General features: G+C 34.2%; 5 protein-coding genes across 5 annotated transcripts; 1 reads left to right on the plus strand and 4 right to left on the minus strand.

Moving 5' to 3' along the window:
- Window positions 1-516: 516 nt before the first annotated feature.
- Window positions 517-9276, plus strand: LOC107464698 (nucleoside hydrolase 3). The gene is made up of 11 exons (XM_016083655.3): window positions 517-844; window positions 917-1207; window positions 5903-6241; window positions 6670-6846; window positions 6960-7244; window positions 7329-7451; window positions 7522-7719; window positions 7826-8079; window positions 8181-8379; window positions 8459-8770; window positions 8850-9276. The coding sequence occupies exons 1-11, from the start codon at window positions 656-658 to the stop codon at window positions 9144-9146; spliced, it is 2664 nt and encodes an 887-aa protein (XP_015939141.1). The 5' UTR covers window positions 517-655; the 3' UTR covers window positions 9147-9276.
- A 2256-nt stretch (window positions 9277-11532) lies between these two features.
- LOC107464716 (histidine-containing phosphotransfer protein 1) lies at window positions 11533-12866 on the minus strand. Its single transcript, XM_016083676.3, has 6 exons — window positions 12704-12866; window positions 12481-12611; window positions 12327-12395; window positions 12060-12131; window positions 11909-11981; window positions 11533-11815 (listed from the first exon to the last, which is right to left on the minus strand). The coding sequence occupies exons 1-6, from the start codon at window positions 12761-12763 to the stop codon at window positions 11756-11758; spliced, it is 465 nt and encodes a 154-aa protein (XP_015939162.1). The 5' UTR covers window positions 12764-12866; the 3' UTR covers window positions 11533-11755.
- A 532-nt stretch (window positions 12867-13398) lies between these two features.
- Window positions 13399-16221, minus strand: LOC107464724 (probable prolyl 4-hydroxylase 4; the record flags this gene model as incomplete). The annotated part of the gene is given in 7 exon segments (XM_016083684.1): window positions 13399-13995; window positions 14090-14159; window positions 14631-14806; window positions 15457-15514; window positions 15678-15782; window positions 15894-15951; window positions 16045-16221. Coding segments are annotated over 7 exon segments (940 nt in total), but the record flags the coding sequence as incomplete, so codon positions are not given.
- Window positions 16222-16694: 473 nt separating this feature from the next.
- On the minus strand, window positions 16695-19139 carry LOC107464808 (receptor-like cytosolic serine/threonine-protein kinase RBK2). The gene is made up of 9 exons (XM_016083775.3): window positions 19000-19139; window positions 18752-18858; window positions 18266-18652; window positions 17897-18148; window positions 17639-17793; window positions 17481-17560; window positions 17249-17384; window positions 17004-17150; window positions 16695-16929 (listed from the first exon to the last, which is right to left on the minus strand). The coding sequence occupies exons 1-9, from the start codon at window positions 19080-19082 to the stop codon at window positions 16774-16776; spliced, it is 1503 nt and encodes a 500-aa protein (XP_015939261.2). The 5' UTR covers window positions 19083-19139; the 3' UTR covers window positions 16695-16773.
- A 651-nt stretch (window positions 19140-19790) lies between these two features.
- On the minus strand, window positions 19791-22644 carry LOC107464732 (uncharacterized protein At4g15545). Its single transcript, XM_016083691.3, has 9 exons — window positions 22090-22644; window positions 21923-21991; window positions 21687-21743; window positions 21525-21594; window positions 21193-21285; window positions 20798-21055; window positions 20610-20652; window positions 20344-20422; window positions 19791-20233 (listed from the first exon to the last, which is right to left on the minus strand). The coding sequence occupies exons 1-9, from the start codon at window positions 22363-22365 to the stop codon at window positions 20141-20143; spliced, it is 1038 nt and encodes a 345-aa protein (XP_015939177.1). The 5' UTR covers window positions 22366-22644; the 3' UTR covers window positions 19791-20140.
- Between the last annotated feature and the right edge of the window lie 33 nt (window positions 22645-22677).

Consider the following 22677-nt stretch of genomic DNA (forward strand, 5'->3'; position numbering starts at 1 on the left):
AAAATTATAAGTTTTGTATTCAACCACTATTTTTATTGTTAATTAATTGTTATTGATTTAATTTTAATTCATTATAGTATAAAAATTTTTTATATAATTATTAAATAAAATTTATATAATTTAAATAATGAGTTTAGTTAAATAATATTAACTTAAATCTGAAATAAATATAAAAAATATTGATTATTTAATATTTTTTACAATAATAACTAATTTTTTTCCTTCATTACTTTCTCTTTTATTTTTGCCGTCATCACAATAAATGATGAAAAGTTTGAAATATATATGCATGAGAAATGTGTTTAATATATAACAAAAAGTATAGGTAAACAATGAAAATAATAAACAATATAACTAATGAATATATTAAATATTCATTTTGATAGATATGTAATTATTCATATTGTTCAAAAAAGTCATCTGTTACTTACCATAACCCAATATATAATAGCAATAGAAAAAGGATAGCACTATAGCAGAGCGCTTGTGATGCATACTTAATGCTATTTTAATTTCCTAGCTAGTACACCCTCGCGGCCTCACCAACACCAACCAACCAACCAATGCCATCATATATATTATACTGAATTATTGCTACTCTATTGAACATCTTTGACCAGCTAAGGAGAGTAAGCTAGAAAGAGATCAGAGGCTAATGTTGCTCTTGTCGTTGTTGCGGAGGTGGAGGTGGTGTTTGGTATGTGTGATATTGATAATAGGAGGAGGCGGCCGCGGTATGGCAGGGAAGCCTCAGCGGATTCTGTTGGATACAGACGTTGACACTGACGATTTATTTGCTCTTCTCTACCTATTAAAGCTCAACACTTCACTCTTTCAATTAGAGGTCTCTGTCGTCATAATTTTATTATTCAAGAATTAATGAGATAAAAAGAAAATAATGAATTGAATGGTGCAGGGTGTGACAATAAGTGCGAATGCATGGACGGACAGCGGGCACGCGGTGAATCAGATATACGACTTGCTGTATATGATGGGAAGGGATGAGATTGCGGTGGGAGTGGGTGGAGAAGGGGGAATACTTGAAAACGGTACCGTTTTGGGAAACGTGGGTGAATATCTGCCAATCATACAACAGGCGATCAGAACAGCAGGAGGCTGCAGATACAGGCAGGCCATTCCTGTTGGTCTTGGTGGCCGCTTAGATGTCAATTCAAATTATGGCATCCGTAAAGCGTTCCTTCCTCAGGTAAATCCTACACTCCATAACTCACAAATCATAAAAGACCACTGTCGGTCGGTCACGTAATTAATTGTGAATTCACTGTTTCCTATTATGCTCTTACCTTGCCTCTATCAGAGGATTTTGCTAATCAAAAACTAAAACGGACCAAATCTATGGAAATTTCTCAAGTACTACGACGAAATAACAGTCTGAACTCTTGGCAGCGCTTTTTCAACCTAATGCTCAGTTTGGGTGGAAAGAAGTGTACAACTCTTCCCTCCTCTCCATTTTTTCCTCCCTTAATTAATTTAGAGTCATTAAAATGGCTAAATTCATAGGATTGACTCGTTAATTAGTCCGCTTTAAATGGACACCTATCATACATTGACACGGGATCTAGACGACACGAGATATACTGAGACACAAATTTTAAATTCTTATGAGACATAATAAAATATTATTATAATAATATTTTAATATTTTTAATATTAAAATATAAATTAATTTTTAAATTATTTAAATTTTTTTATAAACATATTTAACTAAAAAATGTGTATATGAGTATCATGACTAAAATATATTAAACGTACAAACACATTAATTCAGCAAAATGTATACATTTTGTATATGGACAAACTTTTAAATTTAAAATTAGATCCGCAAAGATAGTAGATTAAATAACTTCTATTTATGAAATTTATAAAAAGTTGGACTAGTTCATTAAAAAGGTTAGATCTCGTTTAATTTGTATATTTTTTTATTTTAAAAATGTATCTCTTACTTTTTTTTGTTGGTATTAATGTATCTCCTAAAAAGGAAAAGAAATTACAGATATTTATTGTATAGTCTTATCTTCCTGTTACCTCATCTTATCTAGGAAAATCTACCAATGCAGAAAAGAATCTATAATCTATCCTAAATCTACTTTATAAAGTTTATATATAGCTTATTTTCGTCATGCAAACATCATTTGTCGTTATTTTGATACTTTATTCATAATCTATTCCTAGCAATTATGAAAGATCATAATTAACTCACTTTTAACATCATACTTTTCTTAGTTTATATAAATTAAAATTAATTGATTAATTATGATAAGTTTAAATAAATTTTTGGTCCCATAAATTTTTTGAAAAAATATAGGTAGACAATGAAAATATTAAACAATATAAACAATAAATATGTCGTATGTTTAATTTAATAGATATACAGATAATTATGTTCATTATTTTTAATTGAATGGTTATTTCTTTTAATTTGATTTACTCATGCACATTTAACAATGACTAGATGTTCAATTTACTAGATGCGCAGATGATTATTCTAATGTTAAGATTTAAAAGATAATTTGAGGTGGAGTTTTATTTTATTTTATTGGATCAATTTTAAAACCCATTATTCATATTATTTACAAAATTTATTGTCTATCTAACAAAACCCATTTTTTTTTATTTATCTATTCTTATTTTCGTCCTGCAAACAGCATTTGTCGTTCTTTTGATACTTTATTCGTAATCTATTCCTAGCAATTATGAAATATCAGTAATCATAATTAACTCACTTTTAACATCATACTTTGCTTAGTTTATATAAATTAAAATTAATTGATTAATTGTGATAAGTTTAAATAAATTTTTGGTCCCATAAACTTTTTGATTTATCTATTTGTATTTTGTTACACTAATTGCTGACATGTCGGATTAAATAATGTTGTTACTATATTAGCATTTTTGTTTGCTATTTCAGTACATATCAAACTAACGACAACCATTGTCTTATTGGATCAAAATTTTAAAAAAATATATTATAAGAATTAAAATAAAAATTAATATTCAATTTAATCCTTCAAATTTTAAATTTGAATTCAAATTAAACCTTAAAATTTTAATTAATTTAAATTAATCCCTCAAAGTTACAATCATAACTCGCGTTAATTCCTCAATTTATCTCAATTAACAACATACTAATTTGGTATGTTAATATGCTGCAATTTGGATTCATCGTCTTAATTCCATATGATCAATATTTATTAGAGTTCCTAAAAGCTTGATAGCTGCCGCCAGAACTTCAAATTTCACAAATTGAACTTGTTATTATCATTTTCGTGAGAATATTAGAGAGCAAATTAAGTTTTTGGGCTTTCTAGTAGGTCTGAGTCACATAAAACATAGGTGAAGAGTCCAAATTATGATAAGTTAACGTGTAAAATTAGTACGACATTAATGAAAATCATCTCATAGACTAACGTGAGTTACTATTATAAATTTTGGAGTTCAAATTGATTCAATTATAACTTTTTAAGAGTTATTTTGATTTCGACCTCAAATTTTATGGGTCAAATTGAGTATTGAGGGTTATCAATGGCTAAAAAATGGGGGGTTGAATCTTGGCCCCTTTTTCTTTTTCGTGTATACTTGCATTCTGTTAAGAAAATATAGGAGATATTTTGGTTTTATCTCTTAACTTGGTAGGAGATATTTTTGTTTTGTCTCCTATTGTGCAGAATCAGAAACAGAGATAAGAGTAGAGATTGATACACAAATGTATTCTAATTCAGTTACCTAGTGCAATGTAGCTTACATCTAGTCTCCATCACAACAGTGACGGAATTTACTATCTTTTCAACAGATTACAGTCACCAATTCTCCCTAGGATCTCCCCAGTCCTATCTAGGACAAGTTTAGATTCTAATCCAACCTAAACTTGACTAAAATTCAACCTAACTTTCAACAGCAAAGTGCTAACCCAACTTGTAAAGGAACCCTCTCAGGATCATGACACAAAATAGAAAAATTTACAAAGAATTTCTGATATAACTATGGCTTTTTCTCCAAGTCTATCTCACTGTCTTTTTTCACTCATTAGCTTTTTCTTACAAACTTTACCATTTTTGTCTTTTTTTTAATAAAACTTAGACAGACTAAATTGAGAAAAATTACAATATGAAAATCACGAAGGAAAAGAACAAAAACAGCTTAGGGAGCTATGGAAATCTAAACAAGTGCTCTTTCTCTCTTAGTTAATCCTTGGTCGTTCACCCTTATTATAGAAGAGTGAAGTTTCCAAGGTTTGAACCAAGTACAACACTTGGATTGTCTTCTTCTCTAGCAACAGAACTAGCAGCGACGTGGTCAGAGGTGAGAGAGAGCAGAAGCAATGACATGCAACCTTACCTTTTTTTTTCAACCTTTTTCTTCAAGGATCTTGAATTTGGGCCGTTGATATTTGTTTTGGCCCCAAGTTAGTTTCTTGACCGTGAATTTTAGGCAGAGCATCATTGAGTTCTTCTTTTCCATAGTTTCTAGAATGGTGCTTTGTGCATAGTTGATTTCTTCACGATTTCTTGGAGAAGCACAAATGGAGAAATCAACTTTTGAGATGCTCTGCCCGAATGAGATTTACCCCTTTGTTGTAGCCCTTCTTCTTGCTTGAAATTTGTAAGAACCGTTTTGTTTTTGACTGTTCCCTAACTTCGGCTCTTTTCTTTTTCTTCTTTCTTGGTTCTGAACTTTGATGTGAAAAGGAAGAAAAGGAAGAGAGAGAAGAGAGAGTTTGTGTTCGATAGAAGTGAAATGAAATAATAAAATAGATATTATATAAGGAAAAATAATTATTAAGTCATTGTAGTATTTTTTGGTTGTTCACGGTATTCCCCAATTCGACAGACCAAGAACTAATCCGTCGCGAATCAGAGCTCCATTCAAGGCGACCCTTACTTAAGCGGACGAGTAAGTTGACCACTTGACTAACCCAAGTTGGTTTTCATTGTAGTAATATTGGATAAACTACAAAAAATACATTCAAATTATTTTGACATAGACAAAAATGCTCCCGGATTTTGTAACTAACAAAAATATTCTCAAATAATTTAAAAACATGCAACAGTATATAATAATATAATAAATATAAAAATAATTTAATATAAAAATAAAATTAAAAAATATTTGTTATAAAAGAATATTATAATTTTATATACTTATTTAATAATAATCGAATTATAATTTGTTGAAACTTGATTATTTTTAAAATATTAGTAAAGATATGTATTTTAAATTTTTTATTTTAGGTTTTTGACTATTTTATATTTTTTTATTTGCCTGGGATCGGTTTTGTCGGTTCAACTAGTAATTCATTAATTAAACCAATAAACCAGTAAATTAGTAGCCTGATTAGTTCGATTATTTATTCGATTTTGACAACTATGATTTCACTTACCATATAAGAAGCTCTATTTGCCACATCTTTTTTTCAGTTAACTAAAATATTTTAATTCATGGTTATGTATTTTTGTCACGTCTTTAAATAATTTGAAAATATTTTTATTAATGAGAAAGTTTAAGAGTACAAAATAATTCGAATATATTTTTAATGGTTTATCTTTCAACATTTAATAAAACGTAAACTCATTCCTAGGCTTCTAGCTTAGAGAAGTTTGTTTGCACCAACCTTAAAGTCATATAACATAAAAAGAAAAATTATATGAAAATCAAACTGTGAAAATGAAATCATTAACTGCATAAGAGAGGAAAACAAGTACATATACATCTACACTAACCCAACCTTAGGAGCTTGGCTTAGGAGTTAGTATCCATAACAAGATAAAAGATACATTGCAAAGTACATAATTATATGATTTGATGTTCTCATTGTTACTCAATTATTCTATATGCTCGAGCCTAAAATTGCTATGAATAATTTTTGAGTTGATCATGAAATTAGGGAAGAAGGAAATATAGTCCTCTGAGACAGGCAAGCTCTCAGGAAGTGCTGATTGACAAAATATCAAAGGGTCCAATAACACTGCTTATGAGTGGAACACACACAAACATGGCCATTTTCCTTATGAGTAATCCACACCTTAAGAAGAACATAGAGCATATTTATATAATGGGTGGAGGTGTAAGGTCAAGCAACCCAACTGGTTGCTGCCCCAAAAATGCAACCTCTTCTTCCTGTGTGCCTAGGCAGTGTGGTGACCATGGCAACATGTTCACTGATTATAACACCAACCCTTTTGCAGAGTTCAATATTTTTGGAGACCCCTTTGCTGCATATCAGGTATGCCTCTTCAAAGTAATTTATAACAAAATTGTTAGGTGTATATAAAAAACCAGCCACTGAATCAGCCACCATGTATCTATGTATATATATATGTGTGTTGTTTAATTTATTTTCAATATGTATTTTGTATTTCAATATATATTTAATACGGATGGTTAATTTGGTAGCTAATTTTTGGTGTACTAGTATGATTGAATTTATAATTATTGTTTATTGTTAACACACATTGGTTAGTGCATGCATTAGTTCAATTATACCTCCAATATTTCAACATGTTTCAATTATAGATATTGACTTGTTATTGACATGTAAGCCTAGTTCAATCTTTGTTAATGATGTTAACTGATGAAATATATTTGAAATATCAGAGAGAAAATTAAAATAAACTAAAACAATAAAACATAGTTTAAAACTCAATTTTGCAGGTGATTCATTCTGGAATTCCTATCACCCTTGTACCACTTGATGCAACAAACACAATTCCCATCAATGAACAATTCTTTGATGCATTTGAAAAGAGTCAATACACATATGAGGCACAATATTGTTTCAAGTCCTTGAAAATAACTCGTGATACTTGGTTTGATGACCAATTCTATTCGGTAAATATATATGTTTCAGAAGTTATTTTGTTATTAACATCTGTTTTGTTTTACTTGATTATGGATGATAATTAGAGCTAATATATTATGCATAATGACTTTGTTGTTAGTAGAGTTATTTTATGTGGGATTCTTTCATGGCTGGTATAGCAATCTCAATCATGAGTAAACCCAATAACCAGAATGGAGAAAATGAATTTGCTGAAATGGAGTATATGAACATAACTGTCATTACTTCGAATAAACCCTACGGTGTATCTGATGGATCCAATCCATTCTTTGATAATCTTAAAGTTCCTAAGTTCAATCTAGAGAAAGGTGGGGTGCATAGTGGTCATGTTCAACAAGGACTAAGAGATCCTCTTTGCTTTGTCAAGAATGGCAAAGGAAAATGTCAGGTAGGCTTCTTTTCTAAGGTTGCAACTTCATTTTGTTACACACAATATCAGTTCTTATGATATGTTCTGCAACATGTTTTATAGGATGGTTACACAGCAGAGGTAAATGTCCCAGACTCAGTGAGAGTACTTGTTGCCACAAAAGCGAAGCCTAACCGGGATTTTGGGAGTTCACTTGACAGAGAATATTACAAAAACTTCTTGAATGTTAGTTTCACTTTTTATTTGAATATTTATGTGTATCAGAATCTGATTTTGGTTCTTGGGTGGATTGAAGGTTCTAAAACAACCACAGAATTCTGGGAGGTTCAACTTCACTACACAGTTTCCTTACTACAAAGAAGAAACTTACAAGCCAAGTTTTCATAATAAAAGATTAGGAAAACCTATTGTGTTTGACATGGACATGAGTGCAGGAGATTTTCTTGCTCTATTTTACCTCCTGAAAGTGCCTGTTGAAGTCATCAATCTTAAGGTATCCATTCTAATGTTTCCCTTTTGGTTGTTTCTGTGAATGGAAGAAAAGAAAAAAAAAAGAACTCTTTATATTTGCTGAACTTAATCAGTGGCTTGTGGCTTAGGCAATCATTGTGAGCCCAACAGGATGGGCAAATGCAGCAACAATAGATATCATATATGACATCCTACACATGATGGGCCGCGACGACATCCCAGTTGGTCTTGGAGATGTTTTTGCAATGAATCAGACAGATCCAATCTTCCCAGCTGTTGGACAATGCAATTATGTTAAGGCTATTCCCCATGGAAGTGGCGGCTTTCTAGACTCTGACACGCTCTATGGCCTTGCTCGCCATCTACCTCGCAGCCCAAGAAGGTTACTACTTTCATAAATCATAAAAATTTCAAGTGTTCCTTGTCAACAATAATAGATTAACTACTCAGTCATGATGACCAAACTGTTTTTTTTTAATTCAGGTATACAGCAGAAAACTCTGTAAAGTTTGGGGCTCCTCGTGATACTGATCACCCTGAACTTAGACAATCATTAGCCATGGAAGTTTGGGATTCTATATTGCAAACTGAACCAAATTCTAAGATCACAGTATTAACTAATGGACCATTGACTAATTTGGCAAAGGTGGTATCATTCAAGAATGTTAGCTCTAGAATTGAGGTATGATTGATATAGCATTATTTTAATTGGCATAGGGAAGTATGAAAAATGATATAACTTTTATTGCAACATGTTATAGGAGGTTTATGTAGTTGGGGGACATATCAGCAGCAATGTCAATGACAAAGGAAATATATTTTCTGTTCCCTCAAACCAATATGCAGAATTCAATATGTTCTTGGACCCTTTAGCTGCCAAGACAGTATTTGAATCACAACTTAGCATCACACTCATTCCACTCACTGTCCAGCGCAATGTAAGTTCTTTCCCCGATATCATAAGCCGGTTGCTTCGGACAAAAGGAACAAAAACCCCGGAGGCTATGTTTTCTAAGCGCTTGCTGTCAAGGCTATACCGTTTGAAGCAAGTTCATGAAAGATATCAGCATATGGTATAGGTTCCTAAATCCACATCTAATTTCTAGCTTATGTAAAACTTCATGAGTAATGTATTTTAATATCATGTTGCAGGACACATTCTTGGGGGAAATTCTAGGTGCGGTTGTCATGGCTGATAACCATTTAAGTCTTAATCCGAAATTTGAGGTGAAGCCAATTAAAGTTTTGGCTGATGGTGTGGAATCCAGTGATGGAAAAATTGTAGTGGATGAGGAACATGGGAAATTAGTGAGAATTTTAAGGCAGGTGGATGTGAAAGGTTATCATGATTTGTATGCAGAGAAGCTTAGTGATCATAATCAGTCAGCTAAGGTAGCAAGCTTTGAAGAACAGAGGAGAAAATGGAGTAATCCTCAAGGTCAAAGCTAAGAGCAATTCTTTGTGATCATTTTGCAAATAATAACCCATCTTTTGTCATATAATTTTAAATTTATATGATATGGTATTAGTTGTGTGGTTGATAATTCTTCAATGCTTGATATTTCATATGCTATTTGAATCTACAGTCTACACTAACTATGTCAATAGCCATTAATCTTTAATTTTGGAATGAAAAAATATAGGAAACCAATTTTTAGTTAACTAACATTAACCAATTTTAGTATTTAGGTTTATAATTTAAGATCTAGAGTTAAATGTTTATGATTTAGAATCTAAAAATTAAAATAAATAAAATAATTAAAAAAATAATTGATATTACTTGAAAAAAAGTTTATGGAAGAAAGTGATTTGCTCCTGTAATCATATGAATTCGTCTGAGATGCTGAGTGTTCAGCCTATACCTACGAGAGGGAGTTTATGGAAGGATATATGCCTTTTGCAAATCAGGGAGTCACATGTGAGAGAGAAAATGATCGGCGGCTTGGCTATGGATTTGAGGAATGGCAGAACAATCCGGTTCTGGGAGGATAGATGGTTACCTAGTGGGGCGTTGAAGGATGAGTTCCTACGACTTTTCTTGGTCTCAAACCTTAAAGAATCTGTTATAAGGGATTGTGAGTTTTGGAATGAGATAGAGTGAATATGGACTTTTCAATGACAGAGAGAGTTATTCCAATGGGAGTTGGAGATAGTAAGCCAACTTCATGAGAGGTTACATTCAGTTAGGCCAACATATGAGAGAGAGAATAGAGTGGTTTGAAATTTGATAAGTCAGGTATTTTTTTGACTAACTCTTTTGTGCATGTGTTGCAAGCGGAAATTCTCCTAGAGGCAATCCTTAGCTATAGCTTCACTAGTTCTATTTGGAGAGGATTCGTCTCACCAAGGATTGAGTTGTTTGCTTGGTTTGTGTTGGTTGGCAGGGCGACTACTAAGAATCGACTGTGTAGATTAGGGGTCCTTGACCAGAATAATAATTTGTGTGTTTTATTTTATAAGTCTATAGAGTATGCCTTTTATTTATTTATTGGTTGTGAGATTACTTGGCAGGTGTGATGTGCTTGACTGTTTGCTCTTGGAAGGATTTGGACAGTGCCAAGTTCACTAAAGCAACACTTTGAAAGTTGGACAAATGCCTCTGTGCGAAAGGTGGAGAGAAAGCAGTGGTTCATTGGCTTCTTTACAGTTATTTGGGTAATTTGGCAAGAAAAGAATGTCAAAATCTTCAAAAATCAAGCCTCAGATGTAGTGGACATTATAAGTAGGTCTTTTAGTTTTTCTGATAAATAGATTGGGAATGCACCCTGTGGTTGTTGATGACAATACCGAAGATGACTCGGGGTTACTAGATTTTTAAGGTCTTTGACGTGTTTGTCATCTAATTTATTTGCTTTTCAATGCTCCACCTTACAGTGTTAAGCTCTATGCACTTCCAAAAAAAAAAAAAAATTAGTTACCTAATACTACTCTTTTGGAATATCAAAAAGTTAAAAAAGTAAAGGACTAAAGGTTGAAATCCTATAAAAAAAAGTAACGGGTTTTAGTCTTTCAAGTTTCAACTAATTCTTATTTTTTTACTAAAAAAAATTACTCTTTTAAAACATTAATGAATATTCTTGACAATTAATTAGCAAAATCCGTTTTTTATATAGATCAAAATCCTTATTATAACTACAATTTTAAATTTCAACCATAAAGTAAACAAAAATAATATGTTTATATTAAAAATTATTTATCAAATCAATCATTATAGATTTGTGTATAAACATATGTTATTTCGCGGTATAATCAATATATATTTTATATTTAAATTACGAGTGATTTGGTGGCTTATTTATATTGCTATTAGGATTGAGAAGCGATAAAATTAAAGATAAACAAAACAACAAAAGATAGGGCTTAATTTGCGCAGCATCTAATAGAGAGGGAGAAGGCTACCACATATAGATTTGACTTTGTGAAGAAGAGAATCATATCATATCTTGTGATGATTCACCTTATCTTGGGCCACCAACTTCATAGAATTATTCGCTGTCCCCATTTTCTTATTCCAATATAATAAAGTGACTTTATATCTCCACAATCTTTTACCATTATCCTATGATTCCATTGCCAACTAATGCCATGTGATAATGACAACAATGTCACTATTCACTTTTCTTCAAGTTTATACCAGCAGAAACAATTCAATTCCAAATAGTCACCTGTCTCTATCAGTTTCAGAAGAAAACAACAATAATATTCACTAGGCTATCCCCACAGCATAATTGGTCTATGTACATAAATCTAAGCAAATTTTGTAAAAGGGCCATTTTTTCTTCACATATGGTGAAACTTGTTTCTGATTCAAATTCTAATAAACCATCTGATCCTGTTGCTATCTAATTAGACTTTGTTAAACCATGCAAAAAAATGACAAATTACACTAGTTGTTCTGTTTCTTAAATAAGGTACAGAAGATGGAAACTTCAAACTTCCTTGTTCTCAATACATGAGAATCCACACATTCATCACAGCATAAAAGAGAAAAACTTCAACCAAGGAGAAGACGACTCCAAAACACTCTTACAAGCTTCTATTTTTACAAATTGGATCAGTCAGAAACTAAGTTCCATCAAAGGGATCGATCCTCCGGCTGCCATAATCTGTTGCTCAAGCTGCACAAATTAAAGTACACATGAATAAACATAAATGTAAAACAAATTCACAATGAAAGATATGTTCTTCAGGCAATTTTTTATTATGGTTACCCTGAAGAGTGTTTCAAGCTTATTTTTGACAAGGCAGCACTCTTGCTTAACTTGGTGCAGACATTTCAGGCACCTACAGAAACAAAAATTTTGTGTGACTAGAGAATGAAATTTCAACACTCAAGTTCAATGAGGAGAAAGAGTGACTTACCCATCTATATTCTGTTCCTCACACAAGTTGCGAAAAGCAATGCAACAATTTTTAACCCTTTGAGCGCCAATGCTGTAAAAACAGACAACCATAATTAACTAAGGTTAATATTTAACTTTGACTGGTTCAGTAATAGTAGGAACGAACGAGTAAGACAAGAATTGCCAAAAAAACAATAGCTACTTAACAAAACAAACATGTTTTTTTTTTTCTTTTTATCTGGGATTGTGTTGAATTAAAGGCAAATGATATATTGTTATATCATACCTTGAGCTACTCCCTTTTAACTGATGAACATGAGCATCAACCATTTTGAAGTCAACACTTTTCTGATCTCTGCAAATGAGAAGAGAAAATAAGAGAATATATATGCTAATTAGTGATAGTAATCTCTGTAAGAAGAACAATATGATAGACTGACAGAGCAACGGTGAGATCATTGAGAAGCTTGTGAGAATCTTGAAAGAAGAGAGAAACAACTTCAACAACAAAGTCAGGATTGTTGTCATCTTGTAGCTGCTCAAGTTGAAGGAATTGCGCATCCAAGAACCCCTTCTCTCATCATACCAAACATCACAAAAATAAACAAATGGAGAAAAAATAAATAGATAAAAAGAAAGAAATGTTGTGTTTAGATTGAAAACCTCAATGAATAATGATCTGGTGTAGTCTATCCACTGTCTCTGCATCTGACCCACCTCCATGATTTTCCTGCCTTAGTCCTTCTTTTGTCACACAACACAAACACTAGCACCCACTTACTATCAGCTATTAATGCAGCAAATTTTATTCCTATATGGATTCGCACTCTACTTTGGTGATTCTTTGACCCCACTTATCATATTTGTCTGAAAATGTTTTCTTTAAAAAACAATAATTTAAAAACAAACATTCTTTTTTAAATTAGAAAATACTCTCATAAAAATATAAGATAGCATTGTGAACAGTTAGATAATTCAAATTATCTAATAATTCACAATGCCATCTTCATGTAAAGATATCACCAAGAATATCCACCTTTAGATTATGGTACAACTTTTATTCTAATAAATTATATTACTTATCAATCGCTATCCCTATGTAATTATGTATAAAGCATCATATTGGTTTCTTCCTCGTTTTAACATTTTCTACGTCATTCAATTATCCTTTAGTCGAAATGATAATTACTTCATCGCAACATTGCAATGCAACAGAAATACGTCGTACATACTATACTAGTTTAATTTAAACCGAAATCTCACCAGCTATTGTCTACAGTGATTTGTCTTTAACAATACTGCATAGCAAGCATTAAAATAGTTATTGTAAATAATATTTAAACTATTGAGATTTACCCTAGTGACAAATTATGCATGTGTTATTATTTCCCGCTTGTTTATCCATATAAAATAGCTAACAAAATGACAAGCAAGATGCCGCATTACAACTCAATTCTATCACTTGGAAGTGTGGCAGAGGCCATTTTGAGTTTTTTACCCCAAAAAGGAAACAGTATCATCTTTATAACTAGTAACTACTGGCCATAATGATACAGAATTAATTTACAATCCAGGATAGAAGAGGAATAAAATTAAGAACCAACCGAAATCTGAAATCCAGTGGCAGAAACTTGTATGTGGGAATCTGTAGTGAAGTTTCTAACATGCCTTACAACTCTTCCTACAGTACCCAGGAAGGTCTGAAGACCCAATCATATACTCAGGATTGTTTGTGCACTCTCCAAGGGAAGCCCATGTCACGCAGCTCTGATGATTATCAGTGCAGTCTCCCCCAGGTCCTACTGTTTTATCAAATGAATCAACATGAATCCATTTTGTTGCTGACCATTTCTCACCTTCAAGTACAGGGCATCCCGCATGGAGGCTATTAGTGTCGGGGATAGCATTTGGGAGAAGACTGAAGAAGAGAAGTGCATCCCCTCTACGCGGTTTGACTGTGTAATGCCAGGTGAGGAAAGAATATAAAGCTCAATGAGTATAATGCAAACATAGGTGAGAAATCCGTAAAAAGATTATACAGTTTCCCACCTGCAATTCCTTTTTTGGCACACTCAGAGAGATCAGTTCCTTTTTCAGAACCTCTTCTATGTGGAGTTTCCTGTGAACAGAGTGAAAATTCAGAAGCTATCAAATTAGCTATTGGTTGTTAAGGCTAGAAACAATTTCCTCCTTAAACAAAACACTTTTCGATCTGCTGCTTGAAGTGGAAGAAACCAAAGAGGAGATCTTGAGAATATCATATGAAGAATGAATAGTGTATGGTGTGAACTACATGTACTATCTTCTAAATGCAGAGTCAAACTATATGCTGCCTGAGTATCCACCCAAGAGGACCCAGTCAAGCGCAAACTTTAAACTCCTAAAAGGTTTCTACTTTCTAATATTGGTTGCCGAGATGGCGATGGAATAAAATACAAGCATCTCGTAAAAACACGAGAAATTCAGATCACAGGCTAGAAAGTTTGGTATAATTAGAGATATAGTTATTCAGATTGAAATGAACTGCAACTGTTATCCAATAATATATTTATAACTAGGAGGAACGAACTACATCAATTACTATACAAACCTCTGCATTAGGGAACACTGTTTCACCACCACTGGTCACATCGGTGAGATACATGAGAACAGTTGCAACACGGTGTCCACCTCGAGCTATATTAACTTTGTCAGAGAAGTAGTCATAATGCGGATCATATTTCTGCCCATGCTCATACCTCAATACTTGAATGTCTTCTCCATTTTCTGAAATTTAATAACAATATTACAAGACTAATTAATGCTAACGTCTTCGGTACAACAACGCGCCCCTATGAAATCATTTAAATGATCATAGAGATACAGGTTCATTCCCCTATGAAATCCCTAGCTTGCAAGTGAACAATAATGATGTTGTTGCATGAAGATGATTGGCAGTCAAAGGTTAATTATGTTTTCTAACAAACTCCTGTCTAATTTTTTTTCTAGTATCTCTGCCCAATTGCTCTAAATTGTCTGGAAAATACAATTCGGACTCAATTAACCAATCTGTTAAAATGTTGCAGACTTTCTCATTCCACAAGTGAAAATATTAGCATAGAGCAATCTAGATTTTAGCAACTTCCTTCTGCTAAAGCCGGGGCAGATGCAAAAACAGCAAGCTATGACAGGTGACAAAATAAAAGCTACATTGAATCTTGTCTTCTCATGTTTTGTAATTAACAAATCTTACATCTCATTTCTTCATGAACTGGAAAAGCAAACAAACTGGTGACAAGTACAACATAGAGAAGTAATGATACCAAGACCAACCAAACATTGAGCACAGATACAAACATATATAGGATAGGAAGAAGATGAAGAAATTAATATAAGTTAGCATATTCCAAGAAAATTGTTTATATGCCATGACATACCTTTCGGAAGAAAGGTCCACGACGAAATCTTATCCTCAATGCCAGAAATAATAGGATCCTATAAAATTAGAAGGGAATTAAAGCCTCCATACGCAGCATTAGTTACAAAACTCAGGAGCATAATTTCAGGGCAGGGAGGGGAGTAGATCACACTAATTCCAACGTGAATTTCAAAAATGAAATGGATTACAGTAGATAGATTATGAAGAAGAGGAAGAAACCTTGTCCTTGGGAATGAACATTCCAGAGCTTGTTCGAACTTCACTCAACTGACTCTCTCCAGAAAGATTATCCGCTACAGCAGATCTCTTAAGCTCTGATTTCGCCTGAATTAAACAACGCGTAACTCGGATTAGCAAAGAAAACTAACAGTTAGCAAGTAACGAATTCTGCGTAAGAGAAAGGGAGCATATTATATTATATTATATATTACTCACCAAAGAGATCAGATGATCGCATTCCAGGTCGGTGAGGAAACCTTCGTAAACGAAAGCTCTGCAAATATCGGATTGAGATTCGCGAACTTAGTTGATTATTGCTAGATTTAGAAGGAAAGAGCGAAATGAGTAACAATAATATGAAAGAGACCTTGGATTCCATGAAATCTGTTTGACCTTGGAAGGGTTGATGATGGAGCTCGCCGAACCAGCGTACGAGCTCAACACTTCTTCGCAGTGGGAGATCCACGTCACCAAGAACAAGAGCAGAACCCTATGATTACTCATCTTCTCCGATTCGATCTCGAAGTTGAATTTTCCAGTAAAATTATTTCTCTCTCGTCTTTCGTTTTCCTTCTGATTCCTTCCAAATCCAACTCATCGAGCGGGAGGATTAGATTTTGTTTTTTTTCTTTCCTTTATTAATTATTATTGACCTCAACTTCTATCAGTTTAATTAATAATTAATTATTAATCTTCCTGTTGACATTTTGGTTTCTGTTTTCTCTTCAACAATTATAACTTGTAAGAAAATGTTCACACTTTCAAACTTCGTAATTTGTCATCTTCTGTATGAAAATTTCCTAATTTATTTATAAAAAAGCAGTATAAATGTATAATTGTGCTTAATTTTGCTACATAAGGAAAAAGTAAATTAGATAAAATATCTTTCACAGTGAATTTCACTGCGTAATATTATCAGCATACATTTGAAATCTTGGATTGCCATGGAATACACACAAGAAATAACGAAATATACACACAAATACCTATTCTGCAAATAAAATCACTACACCTAAACTTTTGCACAGTTGCAATATCTGAAATGAAATGAGGGGCCATAATCTAGTTTTTAATGCTTGCTGTTATCAGCAGAGTCTTAATCTTGTCCAATAGTCTGCAAATGTTTAGATATGTCATTGGAACTCTCAGGTGAAGGAAACTCTTCTTCAAGGAACTCATCATCACATAAAGGTTCCAGGAGTTCCCTAACTAACTCCATGCTGCCTTCTTCACCTTTTGCTATCTGCAATACCTGCATGAATCCATTCCATAACATTAATTAAGCGCGTTTGAGCTAACTTGACAAGTATCAATTAAGGGACATACCTGATGCATTCGCGGTCGAACGGTCGACTCCGCTATACACAAAGAAGCTGTTAAGATTATATATTTCATCTGCTCTTCATCATAGGCACCAGCAAGACATGGATCAATAAGCTCGTCCATTTTGCTTTTGGATATCAGTGGTTTTGCCTGCAACCAATTATTTACTTAGCCAGAGGCATAATAAATATAAATATTGACATTTTGAATATCAAGTTAAGGCCATGAAATAGCTGACATTAACATACCCACATCACAAGACTTTTCTGAGCTTTGTCCAAAGCCGGACGGCCGGTAATGAGCTCCAATAATAGCACTCCATAAGCAAATACATCAGTTTTTTCATCAACAATACCATGCATGAAGTATTCAGGAGGAAGGTAACTGTTCTCACATCAAGAAAGAAAACAAACATTAGAAGTGTCAAATAATGAAAATACTGGATTAGAAAGAAAACTTTGGCAAGTTTCTTATACAAACCCGAATGTGCCTTCTACTTTGGAGACAGTATGGTGAGTCCATTTGTCAGGTAACCACTTAGATAGTCCAAAATCAGCTATCTGGTGCAACATTCAAGTTAACATTGTTTCAAGCATATAAATTTGGTAACTGGTGTTTATAATCAAAGAAAAATGCACCTGTGGCTCAAAATCCTCTGAAAGCAATATATTAGCAGCCTTGATATCTCTATGAATAATCCTTCTTTGACATTGTGCATGCAGATAGTGGAGGCCTTCAGCAGTCCCCAATGCAATCTTATACCTCATGTTCCAATTCAGTTTCTCTCTAGGTCCTTAAGAATTCATGCAAGCAAAGGAAGAAACCAGTTAATTAACTTTGTTTTATAAAAAAACTTTGGCTTGATCATATTGGAAGCTTGTTAGAGGTTAACAGACCATATAGTATGGAAGCTAGGCTGCCATGTGGAGACAACTGAAGAACAAGATGCATTCCACCTTCAACTCCATATCCAATCAATTTAGCAATATTGGGGTGGTCCACATGCACTATAATCCCAAGCTCAGACAAAAAATCTGCAGTCATTTCTTCTTGGTCCCCTCTTGTTAGCCTTTTAATTGCTACAAAGGTTCCATCTGCCAATTGGCCTTTGTAAACCTCACCATAACCTCCCTGCCCGATCAAATTCTCTTCAAGAAAGAAAAGTATGAAAGTTGGTTATCAGCTTGGAAAGAAAAATAAATAAATAAACAAAAATGTTAATACGAGAGTTTCTTGTCAGGCAAGAAATTAAAAGGATTGCACACCCTGGCTGAAATTATTGGTCGCGGCCTGGAGATCTGCGAGAGTGAATAATTTCCAGGACGCTTTAAAGCGATAAGCCTCGGGATTAAGAGATGATCCTTGTTTAAGAATTGCAGAAAATTCCTCTGGGATTCGTTCGGCGGAGGTTCTCTTTTTGAAATAGGGAGCCTCCTTGATTGAGGTTAAGGTATAGAGGGGCATCTGGGATCCTTTCTTCAGAATACTAACAATGCCATTCCAATTATTATTGTTATTGTTGCCTTTTAAATCTGACTGCTCCCCGGAATTAGAAGGGCTACCGGTGTTGGAAGAGGAGCTTTCGGATCCTGGACTCGGACAACTCTTCATACTAGATACAGAGACATCCTCACTTCTTGGAGGTTCCACATCTAATGAGGTATTCATTCATTTTAATTCATCATTAGTATGATACACAATGACCTTAAAAACATAGATACAGTTAATTAAATTTCAACATGTTTTGATACCTGGAAGTGAACCTGTTGATAGCGCAGTTAGCCTCCTTAGAGACCTTATTATTGATCTCTGCTTTGCTTCATTCTGCTCTCTTTGTTTGCTTTGCAATCCATCATTGCTGCAAATATTATACCATATATAGAAATAGCATATCTAAGATTAGAAGAACCCGTGAATAATATGTGAATGTAAAATGGTTGGAAGGAAGAAAGGATGAGAAGAAATGGAAGATTAGAGGTTGCATTGAATAATGTGTTACCTGGTGGCAGAGGAAGGTTGGGGAGAGGGCGGTGGCTCAAGGGCCATGGCGGATAAAGCAGAACGAGGAGCAGACCACATCATAGGGGAGATGATGAAACAAAAGAAGCAAGACAGAGATGGCGTTTGTTATATCAGCTGCAACAGAATTTGTAATGTAAATGACTCCATTAGAGAAGTAATTAGTCCTAAAATGGTCAATTATATTAGCTGTTCTAACTTCCATATACTAACTCGTCCTCGTTGTTTTTTGTTTCCATGGAGATAACCAGGTTGCCTTTGCCAATGTAAATTGCACATAACAAGATTGTGTGAAATTTGACCAATCTAAATAAAGTGCATCAAAATTTGCTTATGTTATTCCTCTTTTTTCTTCTTTTTCCTTTTAAAAAAATGACCTCCTAGATAATAGCCCCATATATAGAGTGGCTTTTTTCATAAAATTAGAAAAAAGAGAAATATATTCTATGCGTGTTAGATTCATATTAATTTGCTTAGTTATTAATTTAGTCTTCACTATATTTCATTATTTCTCTTTCTAGCTCTTACCATTACCAATCCCTATTTTGAAATGCCTCTTTTTTCCCCATAACTCAATCGTTGAAAAGAAAAATTATTATTTTATCCAAACAAACTTATGAATGCTTCTAAAAACTAGAAGTATTTCCAAGTTAATCTATCTAAATATAAAACTGCTAGAAACCACTATGACTGTACTAAAAAAAAGGTTTGGTTAAAAATAAGAAACTTACGTATGGTTTTCGGCCATTACAATACAAGCAAACCATGCGATTAGCTCGAGTTCATTGTTTTATTTAGGAATCGTATCACATAGTACAAGGAAGTATAATTCACGAATTCCTCGTGGATTTCATGGTGAATTGACTATATTCGTCCAAACCATTATACAAGTAAGATATATTAAGGTATTACATTGGATGAACCAACCCAGAAAATGTCCCGTGAAGAAATGTCTTGGTCAATATAAATTTACAGACTTTCATGTCCAAAGAATTATTTTATCATACAAAAATTAACAGGATGTAACACACAATGGGGACAAAGAAGTATGTAAAGCCGTAAACGAACACAAATTCATCAGTTGTAACAAACTCCGATTGAAAATTCAGCTAGCCATAACGTCAATGGACATTGCGAGTAATCAATCCCTCGAATATAGCATAAAGGTCCTTATTTTCAGGCCCGAAAATTTCATCAGCTTTTTGTAGCGTCTCCTGCAATTTCACCACAGATAAAGGTTTCAGTTAACTAAAAAAGAAAAAGGATTAAGAGGATCAAGGAAAGCACAAGAGATGGGGCAAAGAAAGCAGCAGGCAGGGATTACCTCTCTTGTTTGTTTATGGGAATTCAGCTCCTTAACGTTCGCCAGAAATGCTCCAAACTGTTCATAGGACAAACGGTTCCTATGGATAACAAAAAATAGATTAAATTTGAGACTCGTACATGACCAGTAGAAGTTTGACATAGTGTTATCAGATTGAAGTGTGTTAATACTTCAATCTGATAACATCAAATTATCTAATAGGTAAGCCATTAAGAGTGATCAAGTAACGAAGAGTTTAAGTAGCATGCATGATACAGGGGTCTCACCTTGCTTGGCGGAAAAAGTCCTTTCCATCCACCCGGGTTCGTCCTATGACACCCAATTATAAAAATGATACAGAAACTCGTGAGTACACTAGCCCGGCCAAGATCCGAGAGAGCAATCCATGCTAGTCTTACATCATAAAAATATTCCTAGATACGAAAGCAATAACAGAAAAGTTGGAAAGACTCACCAAATTGTGATCCAGCTCCTACATCAGAGCTAGATACTGAATTATGAACCGAGGACGTTGAGGAATACACTGAAGACCTGTCATCATACATGCCTCTTGAGTTCAAGACTGAAATTGAATGTCTCCTTGGAGACACAGGTTGGGATGTTCTTGGGGACACTGATGCCGAAAGAATTGGAGGGGAACCCGGTGGAGTAATTCTAGGGGTGCTAGTTTGGGATGCTAAGGGGAGACTTTGTGATACTCGAGGTCTTGTGGCTGCAATGAGAGAAATAGAAAATAAATGCAAGAATGCACAATCATAGTTCATTTTTGTATTATCTTTGGCAATGCAAAGTTGAAATGTATGTCTATAGTCTACCCATCCCCTCATGGATGATAGTAATAGTGCATACCATCAGATTCACGATCCCGGACAAAAGAATTTCCAACATCAGAAGTGTGTGTTTGCGATGAAGATGTCGACGGTGGCCGTGAAGCATCATCGTCTGCAATACAATTAGAACTACTCAAGGCCAGAAACGATAAAACTAGATCTCAACCATAAGGGATGAGGTTTGAATTGCAGTATGAACAACAAATAGTAACTTTTCCCTCCATTTAACTATCTTTTCCTCTTGTTTTCCCCCAAAGAGAACCTAAATCGTTTCCTACCAGTTCTCAAGAGAAATCCATTCTTATAAAGTTGGATAATATACAATAGAACATAGTAGAAACTAGAAAGTACCTCCAAACTGGGAAGTGGAAGTCAAGCTCGATTGACTCTCTATTCTAGCAACCATTTCTGGAGCTCCACCCTATGAGAAACAAATCCATAACTGGTAAAAAAAATTCTCCTTGAAAATAATAATAAATAATGATAATGACGATGACAATAACAGTCACTTACAGAATTATCATCATCTTCTTGAAGTGATTGCATAAGCGTCCTTCTGAAACCCTCCAACTGTAAACGTAGAGCACATTAGTCCTATTCCATTAACCATTCACAGTCACATCACATTCATCAATTATTCAATCACGCTCTACTCGAAGTTACACTAACAATACAATTCCCAATTTCTTCTTTCACTTCCATTTCTAGGTTAAAACTCAGAATTTAATATGAAGAATAGAAATTGAGACCTTGGAGACCTCCCGAGTGAGCTTTCTGACGGTACTGGAAAGGGAAGCATTCTCCTTCAGCAAGCTCTCCTATTATCTCAAAGAAAAAAAGAAAAGAAAAACGGTCAAACGTGGTTCAAAGGAGCGAATTGAACCGGGTTCGACGGGTGGTGGGTGGTGGTTGGGACCTTATCTTGGTCGGCTTGGACGAGCTTATCGGCGATTTGGGAGAGGGAGGCGTCGAGGGAGGCGAGCTGAGAGCGCAGGTGGGCGATGAGATTGTCCTTGTCGGCGATCTTGGCGCGTAGATCAGACGTCTCAGATTCGAGTGCGTTGACACGCGTCGCGAGCGCAATGGATGTGATCTTGCGTGCCACATCAAGCTGCTCGAAGGGATCTGACGGTAGCACTTGCACCACCTCCTCGGGAAGATCGAACTTCGAGCTTCCCGATTCTGCCGCCATACTCCTAACTTAACTCTTCCTGTTTTGTTTATTCTCTTCCGCTTTTTCTTCTCCTTCTATTTTTAAATAAAAATTACTACTAATTATGGGTTTAGCTAACTGGTACTGGCATACTAGAATCACATGCTTCTTTCCTTTTTGTTTTCTTTATTATCCGGTTTATTTGGCATTTTATGTTATTAGAATGTTAGGTTTTATGATCTGTGCTTGTTAAATGCAAAGGAGACGGAACCTTAGGAGTTTGGACCATCAAATGGATGGAGAAATGCCCCAGAGAGCCTGTATTCGGGAAAATAAATAAATAATTATGTC

The sequence above is a fragment of the Arachis duranensis genome, chromosome 1 (assembly GCF_000817695.3).
Source record: "Arachis duranensis cultivar V14167 chromosome 1, aradu.V14167.gnm2.J7QH, whole genome shotgun sequence".
Lineage (NCBI taxonomy): Eukaryota > Viridiplantae > Streptophyta > Magnoliopsida > Fabales > Fabaceae > Arachis > Arachis duranensis.